The 21861-nt window shown below is 37.8% G+C and overlaps 1 protein-coding gene across 3 annotated transcripts in view; it reads right to left on the bottom strand.

Moving 5' to 3' along the window:
- The window catches only part of LOC308561935 (amphiphysin), a 240406-nt gene that overhangs the window by 50084 nt on the left and 168461 nt on the right, over positions 1-21861 (bottom strand). For all 3 annotated transcript variants that reach the window (XM_081147581.1, XM_081147583.1, XM_081147582.1), the window contains 5 exons: positions 20586-20661; positions 19847-19929; positions 17289-17427; positions 16053-16181; positions 4046-4162 (listed from right to left, as the gene is read on the bottom strand). In XM_081147581.1, the coding sequence (XP_081003707.1) occupies positions 4046-4162; positions 16053-16181; positions 17289-17427; positions 19847-19929; positions 20586-20661 (544 nt within the window). The remainder of the gene's footprint in view (positions 1-4045; positions 4163-16052; positions 16182-17288; positions 17428-19846; positions 19930-20585; positions 20662-21861) is intronic.

Raw genomic sequence — 21861 nt, 5'->3', positions numbered from 1 at the left:
CAAAGGACAGTGGAACCAAATATTCAAATTACTGAAAGAGAGAAATTAACAGAAAAGAATAATATATCCAGCAAAGATATCCTTTAAATATGAAGGAGAAATAAAGACTTTTCCAGACATACAGAAGCTGAGGGAATTTATCACCAGAAGAACTCCACTGCAGGAAATACTCAAGGGTTATTATATCTGAAACAAAGAATAAAAGGTTACAAAACTATGAGTACAATCACCAACAAACTTATAGCATAAATAGGGCTAATTTGCAACAACAGAAACATAAAAGGGAAGAGGGTAAAGGTCTTAATTTGCAAAGGAGGGTGGAGAGCAAATGTATTCAAAAGAAAAAGGACTACTGTATATATGAAACTTTATTTTTCATAAACTTAATGGTAACCACACACAAAAGACTCAAAACTGAGACATACAGCTTAAAAAAAGAAGAAACAGAGGAAACAAACAAAAACAACAGACAGAAACACAAAGGAAAAGAACCAACAAAGGCACAGAGCTACCAGAAACCAAAGATAAAGTGACTATATGAAATCCTCAAAGATCAATTATTCTAAATCTAAATGGACTGAATTCATCAACAAAGAGGCACAGAATGGTAAACTGGATTAAAAAACAAAAACAAAACCCAATCATATGCTGCCTTCAGGAGACACATCTAAGCTGAAAAGACAAAGGTAGATTCAAAATAAAAGGGTGGAAAATGATTCTCCAAGAAATAACATCCATAGAAAAGCAGGTGTAAGCCATACTTATATCTGAAAAAATAGATTTCAAGATAACAAAGTGACAAAGATGGACATTTTATAATGATAAAGGGGACAACACATCAAGAAGACATAACACTTCTTAACATGTATGCACCCAACCAGGGAGCACCGAAATATATTAAGCAACTACTAACAGAAATAAAGAAACAGACAAAAACATAATCATAGTTGGGAACTTTAATACTCCATTGATAGCTCTAGACAGATCAACCAAACAAAAAAATCAATAAAGAAATATCGGCCTTAAATGAAACACTAGACCAAGTGGACATAATTGACATTTACAGAGCCTTTCATCCCACAACATCAGATTATACATTCTTCTCCAGTGCACATGGAACATTCTCAAGGATAGAACATATGTTGGGTCACAGAACTAGCATCAACAAATTCAAGAAGACTGAAATTATACCAGGCATATGATCTGATCACAATGCCTTGAAATTAGAAACCAACTGCAAAAAGGAAGTATAGAAACCCACGGATGTGTGGAGACTAAGCAACATAGTACAGAAAAATGATTGGGCCAAAGAAGAAATAAAATATGAGATCAAAAGATATATAGAGATAAATGAGAATGACAATTTGACATTTCAAAACTTCTAGATACAGAGACAGCAGTAATAAGAGGGAAGTTTATATCAGTACAGGCCTATCTCAAGAAAAAAGAGTAAACAACCTGACATCACATCTTAAAGAACTAGAAGAAGAAGAACAAAGGCAACCCAAAGTCAGCAGAAGAAATGAAATAATAAAGTCAGAGCAGAAGTGAATGAAATAGAGAACACAAAGACTATACAAAAACTTTACACAACAATGAGCTGGTTCTTTGAAAACAGTAATAAAGTTGACAAACCCCTGGCTAACCTCATCAAGGAAAAAAGAGAAAAGGCTCATGTAAACAAAATTAGAAATGAAAAGAGGAGAAGTTATTACAGACATCACAGATATACAAAGGAGTATATAACCTTCCTAGACTGAAAAATGCAGAATTGGAAAATTGAAATAAACCAAAAAACAGTGAGGAAATTGAAACCATCAAAAACCTCCCAAAAAATAAAATCCAGGACAAGATGGCTTCACCAGTGAATTCTACCAAACTTTCAAAGAAGATTTGATACCCAACCTTCTCAAACTCTTCCAAAAAACTGAAGAAGAGGCAATATTTCCTAACACATTTTATGAGGCCAACATAAAGCTGATATCAAAACCTGGCAAGGATAACATGAAAAAAGAAAGCTACACACCAATATTTCTGATGAATACAAATGTAAAAGTCCTAAACAAAATACTAGTAAATGAAATATAACAATGCATTAGAAAAATAATACATCATGATCAAGTGGGGTTCATTCCAGGGGCACAAGTATGGTTCAATATATGCAAATTGATCAATGTGATACACATCATTAACAAAACAAAGAATAAAGTCATATGATCTTACCAATACATGCAGAAAAGCATTTTTTAAGATACAACATCCATTTATGATTAAAACACTCAATAAAATGGGTACAGAAGGAAAGGACCGCAACATAATAAAAGCCATATCTGACAAACCCTCAGCCAATATCATACTCTATGGTAAAAAACTGAAAACTTTTCCTCTAAAATCTTGAAAAACAAAGATGTGCACTCTCACCACTATTATTCAGCATAGTTCTGGAAGTCCTAGCCAGAGCAATCAGGCAAGAGAAAGAAATAAAAGGCATCCCAATTGGTAAGTAAATATGTTACTGTTCACAGATGACATCATTCTGTATATAGAAAACCCTAAAAATCCCACCCAAAAACTATTAGAAACAATAAACAAATACAGTAAAGTTGCAGGATACAAAATCAATGTACAAAAATCCACTGCTTTCCTATATACTAACAATGGAACTTCAAAAACAGAAGGAAAAAAAAATTCCTTTTGCAATTGACACAAAAAAAGAGAGTAAAATACCTAGGACTAAATTTAACAAAGAATGTGAAAGACCTATATACTGAAAACTACAAAGCATTATTAAGAAAGATTGAAAAAGACACAATGAAATGGAAAGATATTCTGTATTCATAGGAAGGAAAAGTCAACATTGTTAAAATTTAGGCCATATTATCCAAAGCAATATACACATTTAATGCAATCCCCATCAAAATCCCAATGTCAGTTTTTAAAGAAATAAAACAAAAAGTCATCAAATTTGTATGAAACCACAAAAGACCATGAATAGCCAAAGCAATCCTAAGAAAAAAGAAAGAACTCAGAAATATCACACTACCTGACTTCATATTATATTACAGAGCTACAATAATCAAAACAGCATGGTATTTGCAGAAAAACAGACACACTGACCAATGGAACAGAACAGAGAGCCCAGAAATAAAACCACATCTATGTGGGCAAATAATTTTTGACAAAGGAGCCAAAAACAAACAGTGGAGAACAGAAAGCCTCTTCAACAAATGGTGCTGGGAAAATTGAAAAGTCACATGCAAATCAATGAAACTAGATTACAGTTTGTACCCATGTACAAAAATTAATTCAAAATGGATCAAAGACCTAAATATGAGATCTGAAACAATAAACTGCATAGAGGAAAACATAATTACTAAATTTACAGACCTTGGTAGTAGAGAACGTTTTATGAATTTGACCACAAAGGCAAGGGAAGTAAAGGCAAAAATAAATGAATGGGAATACATGAAACTAAAAAGCAAAAGAAACCGCCAACAAAACAAAAAGGCAACCAACTAATGAAAGATGATATCTGGAAACAAGAGCTCCAACAAGGGGTTAATATGCAAAATATATAAAGAACATGCAACTCAACACCAAACAAACAAACAATTCAATTAAAAAATGGACAGAGAACCTGAAGAGACACCTTTCCCAAGAGAATGTACAGTGGCCAACAGATACATGAAAAGGTGCTCAACTTCACTAGCTATTAGGGAAATGCAAATCAAAACTACAATGAGATGCCACCTCACACGAGTTAGAATGGCATTAGCAACAAGACAGGTAGTAACAATAGTTTGAGAAGTTGTGGAGATAAAGTAACCCTCATTCACTACTGGTGGGAATGTAAACTGGGCAAACTAGAATGCATGGTTATTCCAACTCTATGGACAGAGAAAGCTAATGGTAGGGGAAACTTTAGAATAACTGATATTGATAAGGTTCCCATTTTACCCTTCCTTCCCATTAGGAAATGTTTGCTGGCAAAAAATAATAATAATAATAATAATCATCTCCAAACATCATAAAAACCACTTGATACCTGAGACATGGGTGAGTGGGTCACTCCAGCAGAACCTGCAGAGGCTACCTCAGGCTTGAAAGGGTCAAAGTCCAGATCCAACAAAGTCTCCTCTTTCTTCATCTCAGGGACTTCATTCTGTTCAAACAAAACAAAACACGTACAGCTTGAATCTGATAAGACTTCATCATATAATTCTCTAGTATCAGTTGATACCCCAATGGGTGTAATTGGTAAGTATACCAATTAGGTGGCTCATCCACATGCTCCCAGAGTCACTAGCTAAATGTGATGAGAGGGGAAATAACCAACTCTAGCCAAGTATAACCTAAGATGCCCTGGAACATGGCCCAGGTTTCAGTTGCTGTCCTTTGTCCAGGTCCAAATCCAGCCAACAAAGAGAATGTCTGAGAGATGTATCCTAATGACACAAAGATCTAAGTAATCTCCTTTTCTGCTAGTTCAAATATCTCAGATCAAGAATTACAGATGGATAAATGAGCCAAGGCCTCAAATCACTGCAGTAACTCACTGCTATAATGTCCCCAGTGAAGCTAAATTTAAAAAGGAAGGGGCCATTGTCTACTATGACCACATCCCACCTGTCTTGTCCACTCAGAGGTACCTTATCCCTTGAGTTAGTTATCATTTATCCATTCCTCATCCATAATATTGTTTTTCGATACTGTGTGTAGGAGGGAGGGAGAATAAAAAAGAGAAGAGGAGGAAGAGAAGAGAACCATATTCCCCAATGTTCATTGCAAAATGAGCTCCCACCCAATAACATTCTTGGATTAGAAAGAAGGTTAGTTAAATAGGACACAGAACAAGGTCCTACTATAATAGCAAATTTTTATAAAAATAAATATTAACATGCTTTCATTTATTATGGTATCATGATATAGGAAAAACAACATGGGCTTGAAGTTGGCCTAAACCAGGCTCAAACTACACAGTAAGAGGCAGAGCTGAAATAAAGTCCCCATAAACTATACCACAGTAAAGAGAACTGGGGTCAGTTTTCATTCAGTTCAAGTTTTGTGTGCTTGATATTTAATATAAGCTTCAATTCTGACCGTCTGTTGTCTAAAAACTAAAAGGTCACAACAATGGATAAAGTCTTATATAAGAACACAGGTGTTTAGAGAAAAACTTTAAATAACAGGAGTTATTTTAATTAATATTGGTCATAAACATAAAAAAATTTATACAGAAATGTATGGAAAGCTTGGGAGAATAACAGGTAATACATTTTTTTCGTATATCTACACTCATTGTAGAAGGAAATCTGCTTATATATCATGATCTTGACTTTGAGTTATCTGTTTTGCAGCATGATTACTCCTTATATATACTTTTTAAATTTCACAAGGATAATGCTCTTCTGAGCTCCTTCTTTCTTTAATAGTTACAATCAAAAAACTGTCAACTGATTCCCCTGGCCCCTATTCAAAGTCTGCATGAGTTTTGTTTTTCACCAACTTTTATATTGGTAAAATTATATTTTTAAAATTATGAAAACATATTCTAATTATGCCTAGCACATTCTAATAACTTTATACATATGAACATTAACTTGTGTTCATCCACTTTGTTGCAGTCTAATGATAACACTATTATTGCCTTTAAAGAATTACTCTACTGTATTCCGCAAATTGCTTTTTACCTGGCTTGTCTGATCCTTACAAAAAATTGAGGGGAAGATGGCAACATTTTCCCATCTGCAGATGAGGAGACTGGGCTGAAGGATGTTATCTATTGCCCTGGATCTCCCCGCTGCAATATCGCTGAGGCAGGACAGCAGTCAGATACCGTGACTCCCATGTTCTTTCAAGCTACCACTGAGATCCCATCCCACATATCTCAAACAGGGACCCTCAAAAGCTACAGAGGAATTCTCAATGTTGTGTGAGTCCTCCATAAAAATTAGGCTGCACAAATACATCCATTAGTCCTTTAAGGGCCTAATGGATCCCCTTAAGGAAGCTCAAATCAGAATTTGGAGTTCATGGATGAAAAGAGGCATTAGACTATAATTGCTATGCTAAGCCTTTGATTGAGATAAATCTGGGTGTGCAGCCCAATTTTGCCACTTACTAGTTGTCTCTCTCTGGACAATTAATTCACCTTATTGAGCTTCCATATCTTCATGTATAAAATGAAAATAATAATACCTAGTAAGATTATCATGAGTAATAAAGAAAATATGCACATTACACAAAATACATAATATATACTCAAAATGGAAATGGAAGCTAATATAATTAGTTACTTAACAGTAATTATGTATATCTATGTAAAATTATTATCATCAAATATCTATAATACCAGTCTGGTTCCCTTTAAAATGTGTAGTCAGTTTCTTTAGGCTCAAGGTCTATTTGGTTTTGTTCCTTTAACCTTGAGAGCTATACTTCAAGGCACTCATATCAAAGAGTAATTTGGTCCCTGGCCAGTGTAGTTCACTGGTTAGAGCATCAGCCTGTGTATGGAAGGGTTGTGGGTTCAATTCTCCATCAAGGGAACATACCTGGGTTGCAGGTTTGATTCCCAGCCCCAGTAGGGGCATGTGCAGGAGGCAACCAATCGATGTGTCTCTCCCACATTGATGTTTCTCTCCCTCTCTCCCTCTCTCTTCCTCCTCCACTCTCTCTCTAAAAAAAAAGAATCAATGAAAAAGCATCCTCAGGTGAGGATTAACAACAACAAAAAAAGAGTAATTTGATAGAATTACACAAAGAGCATAAAGGTGTTGCCTGTTTATGTAGTATTCCTTTATAAGAGGGCAGAGAAGCATGCACAACTGCAGTGAACATGTTGAAACATAGTGACATGTAAAAGAAAACACATTTTTCTCATTCCTTACACCTGCATCACAATTAGAATAGATCTGATGTAGTCCCAACATTCTTAAGCTTTGGGGAGCTTAACTTTAAGTACTGTTTAGCATAAAATGTCTAGAAAAAGTGACCTGTGATGTGTTCCTAAAAGGAGACAAGGAGTAACCTTAAATGTAAATGGAATAAATGGTCCAATCAAAAGACAAAGGGTAGCTGAATGGATAAGAAAACAGGACCCAAATATATGCTGTCTACAAGAGACTCACCTGAGAGCAAGACTCACACAGGCTAAAAGTGAAGGGATGGAGTAAAATATTCCATGCAAATGGAAAGGAAAAGAAAGCTGGAGTAGCAATTCTTATTTCTGACAAAACAGACTTCAAAATAAAGACCATAACAAGAGACAAAGATGGTCACTACATGTTACTAAAGGGATCAATCCAACAGGAGGAAATAACCCTTATAAACATTTATGTACCCAATACAGGAGCACCTAAATATATAAAAAATTTCTTGGGGGACTTTAAAGGGGAGATTGACAGCAACACAATCATAGTGAGGGACTTTAACACCCCACTGACAACATTGGACAGATTATCAAGACAAAAAATCAACAGGGAAACGCAGACCTTAAATGAATCACTAGACCTAATGGATTTAATTGACATTTACAGAACATTTCACCCCAAAGCAGCAGAATACACATTCTTCTCAAGTGCACATGGAACATTCTCAAAAATAACCACATGTTAGGGCACAAGGCAAGTCTCTACAAATATAAGAAGATTGAAATCATATCAAGCATCTTCTCGGATCACAATGCCATGAAACGAGAAATCAACCACTATAAAAAAACTCAAAAATATTCAAGCACATGGAGGCTAAATAGCATGTTATTAAACAATGAGTGGGTTACCAAGGAGATCAAGGAAGAAATCAAACACTTCATGGAAAGTAATGAAAATGAACAGACAACAACCCAAAACCTATGGGACACGGCGAAAACAGTCCTGAGAGGAAAATTCATATCGTTACAGGCCTATCTCAAGAAACAAGAAAAAGACCTAATGAAGCATCTAACACAACAACTAAAAGAACTGGAACGAGAACAGCAAGAAAAGCCCCAAGGAAGGAGAAGGAAGGAAATAATGAAAATCAGAGCAGAAATTAATGACATAGAGACTAAAAAAACACTACAAAAAAAAAATCAATGAAACCAAGAGCTGGTTCTTTGAAAAGGTAAATAAGATTGATGAACCTTTAGCCAGACTCACTAAGAAAAAAAGAGAAAGGACCCAAGTAAAAAAAATCAGAAATGAAACAGGCGATATAACAACTGACCCAACAGAAATACAAAGGATTGTAAGAAAATATTATGAGCAACTGTATGCCAACAAATTGGACAACATGGGAGAAATGGACAAATTCCTAGAAGCATACAACCTTCCAAAGCTGAATCAAGAAGAGGCAGAAAACCTGAATAGGCCAATAACAACTAATGAAATTGAAGCAATAATCAAAAAATTCCCAGCAAACAAAAGTCCAGGACCAGATGGATTTACAGGAAAGTTTTACCAAAAATTCAAAGAAGAATTAACACCTATTCTATTCAAACTATTCCAGAAAATTCAAGATGAGGGAAAACTCCCAAACTCTTTTTATGAGACCAGCATCATCCTAATCCCAAAACCAGATAAAGACACTACAAAGGAAGAAAATTACAGGCCAATATCCCTGATGAACATAGATGCTAAAATCCTCACTAAAATACTAGCAAACCGGATCCAGCAATACATTAAAAAGATCATACATCATGACCAAGTGAGATTTATTCCAGGGATGCAAGGCTGGTACAACATCCGCAAATCAATAAATGTGATACATCACATAAACAAAATGAAGGACAAAAATCATATGATCATATCAATAGAAGCAGAAAATGCATTCAACAAAATCCAGCACCCATTTCTGATAAAAACTCTCAGCAAAGTGGGAACAGAGGGATCATATCTCAACATAATAAAGTCCATATATGACAGACCTACAGCCAACAGCATACTCAATGGGCAAAAACTAAAACCATTTCCATTAAAAACAGGAACAAGACAGGGATGTCCACTTTCACCACTCTTATTCAACATAGTACTGGAAGTTCTCACCATAGCCATCAGACAGGAAGAAAACATAAAAGGTATCCAAATTGGAAAGGAGGAAGTAAAACTGTCATTATTTGCAGATGACATGATATTATACATAGAAAACCCTAAAGTACTACTAGATTTGATAAACAAATTTGGCAAGGTAGCTGGATACAAAATCAACATCTGGAAATCAATGGCATTCTTATACACCAACAATGAACTTTCAGAGAGAGAAACTAAAAAAGCAATACCATTTACCATTGCAACTAAAAAAATAAGATACGTAGGAATAAACTTAACCAAGGATGTAAAAGACCTGTACTCAGAAAACTACGTGACACTGAAAAAAGAAATAGAGGAAGATTTAAACAAGTGGAAGAATATACCATGCTCATGGATTGGAAGAATTAATATCATAAAAATGTCTATACTACCCAAAGCAATTTATAAATTTAATGCAATTCCTATGAAAATACCAACAGCATATTTCACAGACCTAGGACAAACATTTTGAAAATTTATATGGAACCAAAAAAGACCCCGAATAGCTGCAGCCATCTTGAGAAAAAAGAACAGAGTGGGAGGGATCACATTACCAGCTTCAAACTGTATTACAAAGCCACTGTAATCAAAACGGCCTGGTATTGGTACAACAACAGGCATATAGATCAATGGAACAGAACAGAGATCCCAGAAATAGGCCTAAGCCATTATGGTCAGTTAATATTGGAAAAAGGAGGCAAGAGTATCCAATGGAGTAAAGACAGTCTCTTCAATAAGTGGTGCTGGGAAAATTGGACAGATACATGCAAAAGAATGAAACTAGACCACCAACTTTCACCATACACAAAAATAAACTCAAAATGGATAAAAGACTTAAATGTAAGTCACGAAACCATAAAAATCCTGGAAGAAAACGTAGGCAGTAAAGTCACAGACATCCCACGTAGTGGACTTTTCACTGATACATCTCCTAGGGCAAGAGAAACAAAAGAAAAAATAAACATATGGGACTACATCAAACTAAAAAGCTTCTGCACAGCAAAAGAAAACAGCCTCAAAATACAAAGGAACCCCATGGTCTGGGAAAACATATTTGCCAAGGATGAATCTGATAAGGGGCTAATTTCCAAAGTGTACAAAGAACTCATAGCACTCAGCAAGAGAAAGACAAACATCCCAATTAAGAAATGGTCAAAGGACTTAAATAGACACTTCTCGAAAGAGGACATAGGGATGGCCAAGAGACACATGAGAAAATGTTCAATGTCACTAAACATCAGAGAGATGGGAATTAAAACCTCAATGAGGTATCATTTTACACCTGTCAGAATGTCTGCCATCAACAAAGCAACAAACAACATGTGCTGGCGAGGGTGTGAAGAAAGGGGAACCCTGGTACACTGCTGGTGGGAATGCAGACTGGTGCAACCACTATGGAAAACAGTATGGAGGTTCCTCAAAAAATTAGAAATGGAGCTGCCGTTTGACCCAGTGATTCCACTCCTAGGAATGTACCCTAAGAATCCTGAAACATTCATCAGAAAGGATATATGTACCCTAATGTTCATAGCAGCACAGTTTACAAAAGCTAAGATCTGGAAACAGCCCAAGTGCCCATCAGTAGATGAGTGGATTAAAAAGCTGTGGGACATTTACACCATGGAATACTATACACCTGTAAAGAAGAAGAATCTCATACCCTTTGGGACAGTATGGATGGACCAGGAGAATATTATTCTAAGTGAAATAAGCCAGGCAGCAAAAGACAAATATCACATGATCTCGCTTATACGTGGAATCTAAAGAACTTAATAAACTGATGAACAGAATAGATTCAATGACATGGAAGCATAGATGAGACTGACGAATGTCAGGGAGATGGAGGAGGGCGGGTGGGTGGAGGGGTAGAGAGTAACCAAAGAATTTATATGCATATATGCACAACCCAAGGACACCGACAAAGGTGGGAAGAGGGACTGGGGAGGGGGAAGGGACGGGGTGGAACAGGTCATTGGGGAGAAAAAGGGTCATCTGTAATATTTTAAACAAAAATAAAAAATAAAAAATAAAGGAGATGAGGTATGGAAACCACGGTGGGGGAAAATATACATCCACTGAGAAATACTACCAATTATTACAATCTTCTGTGCTATATTTCATGAGGTGTCTTCTACTAGGGACATGTAAGTTTACAATTAAGGTACAGGACTTCTTCCAGTACAGGTGTACAGTTGGAGCACAATCCTTATGCCTCGTCATGCTTCATGATAGATGGCTTTTGCTTCCTTATCTCTGACTTGGGGTTGACCATGTGTCATGCTTTGGCCAGTAGATGTAAGCGAACATAATGCAAACAAAGGCTTGAAATATGCTTGCATGGTTGACGTGCTTTTTAAATATTCCTACCATTCACCATGCAAATTACAATCTTTGGGGAGCCACTGGCCAAAAAGGATGGGGAACACATGGAGCACACATGGATCCATCATAACTAAACTTCTCAAAACCACTGTTAAAGAGAAATTCTTAAAAGTGGCCCATGCCATGGGTTTTACTCATTGCCCTTACGTACACTGTGAGTAGGAGTGGAAAAGTTGACAGTAATAAGAATAGAGACAGCAGGGAAGATGGATAGGCCTATTCTTACAATGAGGTTCTGCTATGACTAGCGGATGAACAGATGGACAAAACGATTGAGTGAACACCTTCCTACCACTATATGCTGGTATTTACCAAGAATATCAGTGTTGTGTAACAACCTGAAGAACTTCTAGAGAGCATGTTTGAGAACATACATTCTGAATATTAAGGATAAAAACGGTTAAAATATTTGCTCATTTCCTGGAGATCTAATATCTGATAGCTTCAGGTGGTTAAATGCTGGAACATATAGTTCCAGCATCCTGTTTCCCATGCCTGCCCTGGAGCCACATAGTGTGGCAGAAAGATGACAGATTTGCTCACCTCTGGAATAGGGATAATGACCTGAAAATCATAGGAATGACATCAAAATGGAGTTTAATGAGACATGCACATAACATACTCAGGTGTGTGGCTACTCAGTGGCTGTTCTCACCCTGTGTGTGGCTCACTCTTCCCTCATCATCCCACACTCACCTGCCTCCCCTTCTGAGCTCCCTGTCCTTTCCTGACTCATTCTTCTGCTTCTCCTTCCCTTTCTCCCACTTGCCTCCCTGTGCCAGCTAACTACCACTCCTAACCCATACCTCAAACCACATTCAAAACTATAAAAACTCAAAATGGGTTCATGTCATCAAATGGATGCAAAAAGTCTAGGATTGTTAGAGTCTGTGGAGTCTGAGAACGTTGGAAGGTTGTGAGACTACATAACATGAGGATTTAAGAATATTTTCAGAAGTCCAGATGATAAATGAACTGTTCTGCATGGTTATTCCTGCTGCAGGAATGGAGTAATGCTGTGGGCAATAGACTAGTGCAACAAAGTGACTACATTTTGCCTTGAAATGCAGTGTATTTTCCTACTTCTGATTTTCATCTTACTAATTCTTTCTGTCTTAAAAGAATGTTTACGTATTTACTTTGAAAAAATATCAACTTAAAGAAGTGGTAGCTGGTTCAGATACATGATACACTGGGAAAAAAGTCAAGGTGGTATTGAAAACCAGGTCACAAATACCCAAAAAGTGAGTGGGATGTGTGAGCTTAATTGCAGGCTGGCCTCATGGAGAGTGTACACATAAAAAGGGCCATTGCATGAACTTACTTTGTAGACTGAAAAATCTACTTCAGTTTGACAAGCTAGGAAAAACAGATGATTTCATGAGCTACAAATGCAAGATGCAGCATTAGAACTGGGAATCAGACATATAAGTGTAGCACAGTTAATGGTACTAACTTGATCCTGACCGTCACAGGATTTAAAGTCTGTGCTAATGTCCTGCCTCCCAGCACAGCAGGCACTCTCAATAGGAGTGAAGGGCTTGGAGGAATAAGCTTGGATGTTCAAAATATAATCCCTCTGGATTTGTAAATGGGAAAGCTATATCAAAGGTGTAAAATATGCAACACCATTGTTGGGAAAAGATTTAAGCAAAATAGTTGGGGTGTTTCATGAAAAAAAAAATCCTAAAATGGGCCATCTTTTCTTCTTTTCCACTCGACAGAAAGATGGCCAAGCAGGGACCCTGTCCTTAGCCCTGTCCCTCGGGGGGGGGGGGCCTACATGTTTGAGGACCTTCCTGAAATTTTCTAAGTCCTCCTATGCTGTTGGTCCATCGTATGGCCCTTGGACCTCTGGGGCTCATATCCACCTGGTTATCCTGGAAAGTGGTGGCCAGGTTTGCTTCCAAGAGTGTGGTGGTGAGCAGATTGCTCCTAATGGCCAGCATGGGATTTCATTTATGGAATCCCATGACACTAGCCACCAGAATGTTATGGATATGCTCATTTTAAAGTGTCTCAAATTGTTCATATGGACAGAGTCCTCCCTCCAGAAATATTTGCTCAGTGCCACAATCACTAGGGAAAGCCCTGGTAGGAGGGGAGGGTGAACACTAGAATTAAAGTTAAGTCATCAAGTGAGAATAGAAAGAGTCCAAAACAATTCTTGAAGAAAAAAAGAAACATATCTATGTGTATATATACATGATTGCTTTTTTTTAAATTTTGCTCTCCTGTTAAAATCTTATTTATATGCCATAAATTTGGCTCCCAGGATCATAATCTTTTAAATCTTCCCTTTTAAAATGTTTCACCAAAACACCCATTTCTCAGGAACAGGGTACACTGGGGTAAAGGGGAGACTGTTTGAGAAACTGATTTAAACAAACAAGGCTTTTGTTGCAGAAGTTCTCAGAGCTTTGAACATGCTGACATGAACCATGAAAAAAAAACTACAAGGGGATGCAGCCCCCCTAGTCACATAAACCTAGCATCTTATAAGACTAGATGGAAAATGCTGTTTTAAAAGAACAATGCAGGAACATGAACACACACATATACACACCCACACACACGCACACGGAATTTCTTTCAATTTAAGTTCTTGGGACAGAAAAATAGAGGGAAATAGGTTTGGCCTTTGGCAGTCCCATTTTTGTAAACACAGAGCCAGAAAAGCAAGATCAGCCCTTTGGTCCTGACACTCGGGCATTTCCCTGTAGGCAAGTAAGGATATCTCCCAGAGAAGATTCTATGATATATTTAAGGTTTGGGGCCATTCGAGGGCTCTCAGGTCTGACAGATTTCTGTTTCCAATCCCAGTACACATTTAAGAGGGAATTATCACTGTGAATAGCCTTGGTGTATAAGACACGCAAATCCACCAGAGATGAGGAATATTTTAACCATTATATTTTGAGCATCTAGGTGGGATTAATACAAATGCCTTTCTTCCCCATAAAGCATATGATAAAATTAGCAAACTGGGGACATAAACCTATCTGTGAATTGAAGAATAACTCATTTTTAAAATATTAAATAAATTCAAATGGGCCACTCTATATTATTCCAAAATATGTATCTGGAAGAAAGCCTTTTCAGTACATCTCAGCTTTCTAGCTTTCAATACTCTACCTCTTTGCAGCTGGCATCTCATTTTCTCCTGAAATTTCTATTTATTTTATAATCTTTTCTCTGTGCATGTCTAAAAACATTATCATCCAGATGAGACAATCCATTCACTTATATATTATGTAACTTGACATATAATCTGATCAACATACCTAATATCATAAGTACACATGTACATGTGTGTAAGTCCAACAGCCCTAATCTAAATATAGAACATTTAAAGTTACATTATATTTAAATGGACTAATTATAAATGGTCAATCATTATATACACTTGACTCAGCTAAATACTGCCCTGGAAGAAAGCTGTTAATTCACTGTGGTGCTTTGTTCATGGCCACAAGTTTGTATCACGTGGAATCCTGATGTAAAACAGTGGTTCTCACATGTGATCTCAAGACCAGCAGCATCAGCATCACTTGGGAGCTTGTTAGAAAAACAGATTCTTGGCCCCCAGTTCAGGTCTGCTGAATCAGAAACTGCTGGATGGGGCTGAAGTAACATAAAATGGCTATATCTATATCAACAGAGGAACAATCAACTAAGGGAACTGTTAAGATGCTTCATGAAAAGGCAGTATTTAAACTTTAAAATAAAACTAGATTATATCACTCAAGAAGCTAAAAAGTAGACTGAAATATAAATCCTTGCTTCACTCCCTCTCTTGACATCATGGCATGAGACTAATAGCCACTGAATCAATGGAAATGCTTCCATATGATCCATCTGCTAGAGCCATGTTGCTTCTCAAATTCAGAAAAAAAAATGACAGATACTCCCTTCTGCCTCCTCCCCATATTAAAAGAACTAGATGAAGGAAGCTGAACTCCAAAATTGCACCCCCAAAATGTCTTTGGTAGGTAGTTCTTGCAAAATCGCCTGGCTGGCTGATGGACGTGACACACAGCCAATAAGTTATAAAAGGTACTGAGAGAGAGATGCTTTCCCTCCTTTCCCAACAACTTTGTAGTCTGCACAAAGACTAGCCGTGCTGGGGCAAGCACTCTGCCAGCTAATTGTCTCACTGTAGTAGTAGCTGGAGAAGGTTCCGTTTTGAAAGGTGCTTTCTCTCACTCCCCTAACTCTTACTTCTCCCATCACGTTCACTCAAAAATACGAGCAAAAGTTGATGCTCGTACAAGTACTTAGAGGCCTCTTCTGGCATTTGTAATTTTTAAAAATGCTTCGACTCTTTTTTTCCCTCACCATGAAGAATCCTTATCTATGAGCCAGAAAACTGCAAATAAAAACACATTTTTAAAGAAAGAACACTCTTGAACCCCATCTTTGTTTCAGAACTAGTCCACAAGTCACATTTTCTCCACTTCAGTTGCCTCAACTGCTAAATGCTTTAGACCTAACAAGCAAACCTGAATGGCAACTGAAATTATATTGCTGGCTCTAACATCTCCACTTTCTTTACAGCTGACCCCTGAGACTCCTTTCACCATGGTACTTTATGAACATCCCACCTCTGTACTAGGCACTCACCTGGGAAGGTGTTGTCACGCTGATTTCTGGAACAAAGTTGTCCTCAAAGAAACTGATGATGTTCTCCTGCTGTAGTTCCTTTGTCGGGGTGACTTTAGGCAGAGGTGGGACAGGAGGCCCTTTCCTTGTCTGTAAGGCAATAAACACAAACAGTAGTTAATTCAGCCAAAGATGATGTGTGAGACATGCAGAAATCTCATGTGAACATAGCTGGGAGGACAGAGAGATCACTAACCAAAATTCAGATCTGCATATAGAAACAAGCCTACCTGATTAAGGTAAAGAATGCCAGCTGCTTGTGTGGCTCTCTGAGCACTGACAAGCACTGGTTCAATAAGAAAAATTCAGGCTCTGAGGCTCCATTCACCTCAACACAAGAGCTACACACAGGGCCAGAGGGGAGGTGCCTGTGCTTCTAATGTTACACTGAGTCAATACCTTCTCTGAAGCAAACTGAAAATGATTTCTCACTTCAGCAATAAACTAAAATTTTAAAATTAAAATCACGCAAGGTTTTCACTGAAACCAGTGAGACTACCAGCAGGCAGCATGCATTTCATTTTCCACTCCAGTATTTTTGAAAGAGGTCTGTCTGTTACAAATATCTTCCTAGGACTTTCCTTACTTAGCTTCAGCCATACACATGAAAGCTTGAACCGAACTGGAGACTTCAAGTTTTCTCATAGGAATTTCATTTTCACCCAAAGTAGGAAAGAAATAGGTAGCAAATTTTCTCTATATTCACCTTTCCCTGGTCCTTACTGTTTCTTTCAATCATTTGCCTGGGTGATACAAAAAGTGTGAAATGGCCACATATGCAGAACAGCTTTTCTCGGCTGTACTTCCCCCAAATCTCACCTAAAGCTCTATGGGAGGGAGGTTTCATGGAGAAAGTAGGACTAAATGAAGCCCTGAAGGAAAGGAAATGAAGCAAGAGATGGGTGGAGAGGAGAGCAGGCGAGCCCGAGCCAGAGCCCGAGCCCGAGCCCGAGCCCGAGCCCGAGCCCGAGGACGCGGAAACAAACACTCAAGCATGGGGTGTGCAAGAAAATAAAAAAACAAATGAGAAAAATGAGTTGATTCCTTAGTGACAATCACAATGCCTAAAGCTTCACACCTCAAAGTCTCCCCAACCAGAAACTCCTTTCAACGCCCCAGCACCATAGGACCATCCCGGAAGGGGTCATCTGGCCACTAGCTCTTCTAGTCACCCCAATATATTTGATCGATTCCTACCTGGGAAGGTGACCGAGGCCGTGCTGGTGCAGGAGATGCAGGCGCCAGGGTATGATTGGGACTAGCTGTAGGGCTTGGGATGGGTGAAGGCTCCTCGGGCGGCGATGGCGTCTTTGCAATGCGGAGAGGACCCGAATCACTAGATGATGCACGAGATGTAAGCAAGGGGACTTTGAAGGAGCAGTATTTATTTAGCAGGGGTCCTCCATCCCATAGAAATCCTGAGTCCTAACATGTATTATTTGTTATCTATTCCCCTTTCCAGGTTAATTCTGGTGATTATTAACAATGCTGTAATAACTAGTACCATTTTTTGACCACTATGTGCCAGACCCTGTTCATAGATTCTCTCTAACCACCACAATACACATGCAAAGGGGTTAAAAATCTCTAAAGTCACTTGGCAATTTACTGGATCTGAATTCAACCCTTGTTCTTTCCACTGTGCCAAACAGGTTTTGCAAGAATCTGTCAAACATAAACTGAATTAAATGAACTAATGTCACTTTTACCAGAGAATCTTGCTTTGTCATAATCTATAGAAAAACCTACCTTGAAAATTATAAATCTTATGTTAAAAGGCATCTTTAGAATAGTGTTAATTAAGATTTTGTGGGAGTGCTTTCTGATAACATTTGGAAAACAATTCATTAATTGCTTCTGCTTCCACACCTTAAAGAGCAATGGTTCAATTCAGGCACCTTGAAATGTGCAAACAAATTATGTCATGGACCAGAGTCAGAAATATTTACTGAGCCCTGGCCAGTTTTCTCAGTGGTTAGAGCATCGGCTGGTGGACTGAAGGGCCCTGGGTTTGATTCCCAGTCAAGGGCACATACCTTGGTTGCAGGCTCAATCCCTGGCCCTGGTTGGGACGCCGGTGGGAGGCAACCAATCTCTCTCTCTCTCTCTCTCTCTCTCTCATTTTCTCTCCCTCTCCCTCTCGCTCTTCCCTCCCTTCCATTCTCTCTAAAAATATCAATGGAAAAAAATATCCTCAGGTCAAGATTAAAAAAAAAAAAAGAAAGAAATATTTACTGACAACCCACTGCATCCCTGGCACCGGGCCAGGTACTTGTGAATAGCTCAAATTTAATGTTAAGAGGGCATTTGGGACACATCCTGCTCTCTAAGAATCTCAAAAGTCTATAGATTGAGGGAACAGGAACTGCATCCCAAAATAAAATGAGCATGTACACAGCAGTATGGTTTACAAGGGAATGGGTCCTATAGAGAGAACACACACCACGTGACTGGGGCTACGTGCCAGCAATCATGGCCTCTGTCGGAAAGCACAGCCCCAGTCTTTGCTTAACTGAGAAAGATCCCACTGAGTCCATTCACCACTTCATTATGCAGAGGAATGTTAAAAAAAATGAAAGAAACATTTGTTAAATGACCGTGGCCCCACTCTCTTCATTTTATCTGGTTTAGCAACTTTGACATTTTCAGATGCATTTGTCCCTTTCATCTCTCCATAAGGGAGCAACCCTAAATTTTCTGATGTATTTTATTTCTAAAACACTCAAATGTCATTTTGATACTACAATTCTTACTTTGTTCCTAGCTGTATAGGAAACAGCAGTTCTACCCCCTTTCATGAATCTTTTAGGGAATATTCTTTCCCTTAGAAGGAGAAGATACACTTTATACCCACTTAGTACAGCACCCACAGCAGAGACTATGAATACAGCTAATCCAAAGAGCAACAAATAAGAATATTAGTTACCTCCAGAAAGACCCAAACGCTGACAGGTGGAGATGGTGGTACATGTGTGGGAGTATGTGAATTTTTATAAAAGTGTGTGTTTGAGTGCATACATTGATTTTAAAATTGCAAATATAGGAAGATACAACTGCTAACTACACGTAGAGTCATAACACTAAATGCTGGGTCTTGGACTTCCAGCCCAAGGCTCACTTGCCTGCATTCCTTGAGTATATAATGCCTGAGAAGGATGGAATAAGAGGGATTCCAAAATCACAGGAGAAAGCTAGTGTAAAACTAAATCACCTGGCAAGGCAGACAATTCACCTGTAGATCACTGGGCCTTTGGTGTACTTGACTGGCATACTCAAAATAACCATGTGCAATAAAAGTAAAACAATGCAGTGTTTGTAAGGTGGAGTTAGGAGATAAGATGATGGTGAGATCTCTACTTTCTCTTTCTCAAAATGGATTCTTTAAGTATGTCATCACCAACAATAAATCTCTGTTGTGAGTTTGGGGAATTTCTTTCTTCCCCAAAGAAAGTAACAAGTGCACAATTAGAAACTGTATGTTAAAAATTTATACCATTGCTCTCAGGTTCAGTGGAAAACAGAGAGGCAGATAGTCAAATCTATTGTAACAATGAGAAAAGGCCACCATGGGTAAATGTGAAAGCTGAAGGTAAATATGAAAAAGCATAGAACTAAGGCTGGTGTCTGCCTCTACATTGAAAGGTTCCTTCATTTTAGATTTTTATAGGATGAGTAAAATAGTATATGCTGAAATTCCAACAAGCATTGCATTAAGGCGAATGGACATGATTGTGTCTCTGATGAACAAGGCCTACCTGGGAGCACCTTGAATGGTGAAGGCCTTGTCAGCGTGCTGGTCACCCAGTTTCGTCATGACTTCATACAGTTTGTGGCAAAGCTGAGGGGACAGAGGCCACTTGTCTGTTAGCTGCAAGTCATTCTGATGCCTGCTCAGGCTTTTGCCCCGCAAAACGGTTTTTTTTATTGAAAAGTTAGAATTCATGTCAAAAGTGAAAGGTCACAAACATAAATAACTTTAAAAATTTTAAATATATTTCTTAACCAGAGTACAGAGCAGAAAACAAAAAATAATTGTTTACATTGACTCTACTAGAAATGAAATCATATATCCACCTGCTAAACTGAGAAAATACCAGTGGAGAGCACAGCTGATGATTATCTGAATATCTGGAGACAAATTTTTCTTCAGCTTAAAGTATCACTTGAAATTCCAACATTAAAAACTGACTGAAAAAAAACACCAAAACTCTGAAACTGTGACAATGAAAAAAATAACTTCAGAAGAGAAACAAAAACAGCCAGTGAATCATGAGAGCATTTTTTTACACCTACACACTAAAATATTTGCAAGATATAAATAACTATGTGGTCACAACAAAATAATTGTAGAAATATTACTAAGAGTAATAATACACTGTTAAAAACAACACACAAGTGAGCATATTCTTTGCATAATGCTATGCCACTTCATTTGCTTCCAGAATAAGTGTTCATTTACTTTATATTCCATACGTAAAAACAATCATTACTCACCACAGCAATTTCCTTATGAAACTTGGCCTCAAGGCTAGAGACATTTTTGAAAGTATTGACATAAAATCCAACTCGTCTACCATGTGGAGACACAAAGAGGAATGAATTGAAGGGAAATACCTCAGTGAGCAAAACTGTATTTTCAATAGCAGTGAAATATATTAAAAACAGGTTTTATTTACATAATTGTGAATAAATTGGGTTAAGTAAAATATTTAACCCAAAGTATGCCCAACCTTTCCTGATCAAAAAATATGAACAAAAATAACATCTTTTAGCATAAAGCACCTCTCCTAAAATGTGTTAATACCCTAAGACAGTGGTTCTCACACCTGAGTGTGCTTAAGAATCACCTGGAGGTTTGTTTCTGATTCAGTAGGTCAGAGGTGAGGACCGAGAATTTGCATTCCTAACCAGCTCTAGGTGCTACTGATGATGGTACTGGTTCAGAGATAACACTTTGGAACTACTGCCCTAAGAATTTATTTGTATTTCAGATATGTATCTTATAAAGATTTTGAAATAGAGAAATCTATTTTCAATTTTTACAAAACAGAAATGGTCTACTTTTGGTGTATTTCGATTCTGAAATCTGTGTGACACAAACAAATAAAAGGCCTAGAAATTAATTACAATTCTTCAGCTAAAGTAAGAGAGTGCTGTCATTGAACAAATAAAAATACAAGTTGTCCATTCACAAATATCTCAAACATGTTTGTGAAGCAAAGGCATGGGGGGGGGGGGTGTTCTGTGACCTGAGCAAAGTCCCTTCAGCTATTTAGCTCCCTAACAGTATGTACATTAGTTAGCCCAGTGGATTCAGCCCAGTACCACCAGTATAAGCTCCCTTTGGTCTAAATGAGGCTCTTTGGACTCTATATTAATTCAATCCCTCTGAATCCACCTGAGTAAATTACACTTTTATTTCATTCATGTTTCTGTTTCACTGACACTCTAAAAAACAAGCCCAGAATCCTAACTGGTTAATTAGATTCCAAATCTCAATCAAGAGCAAGAAAGGACTTAGATAGCAGAAACATTAGATAGGCCTAATATGTGGAAGAAATATATATTCAGGAAGTTTATTATAAGAATACTTATTGGGAAATAGGAATGTCCCTATACACAGTAGATACCCTTCTTATTTAAGCAATGAGATGAAAGGACAGTGAAAGGGGGCTTCTTGAGATTTAGCTATACCCTGTGGTGTGTAGGATTCCAGCAAGCAAAGGTGGACCACTGTCCCATCATCATTAAACCTCAGAGAGAGAACAGC

Source organism: Miniopterus schreibersii, assembly GCF_964146895.1.
Source record: "Miniopterus schreibersii genome assembly, chromosome: 9".
NCBI classification, from domain to species: Eukaryota; Metazoa; Chordata; class Mammalia; order Chiroptera; family Miniopteridae; genus Miniopterus; species Miniopterus schreibersii.
This window is presented reverse-complemented; position numbering and strand designations above follow the sequence as displayed.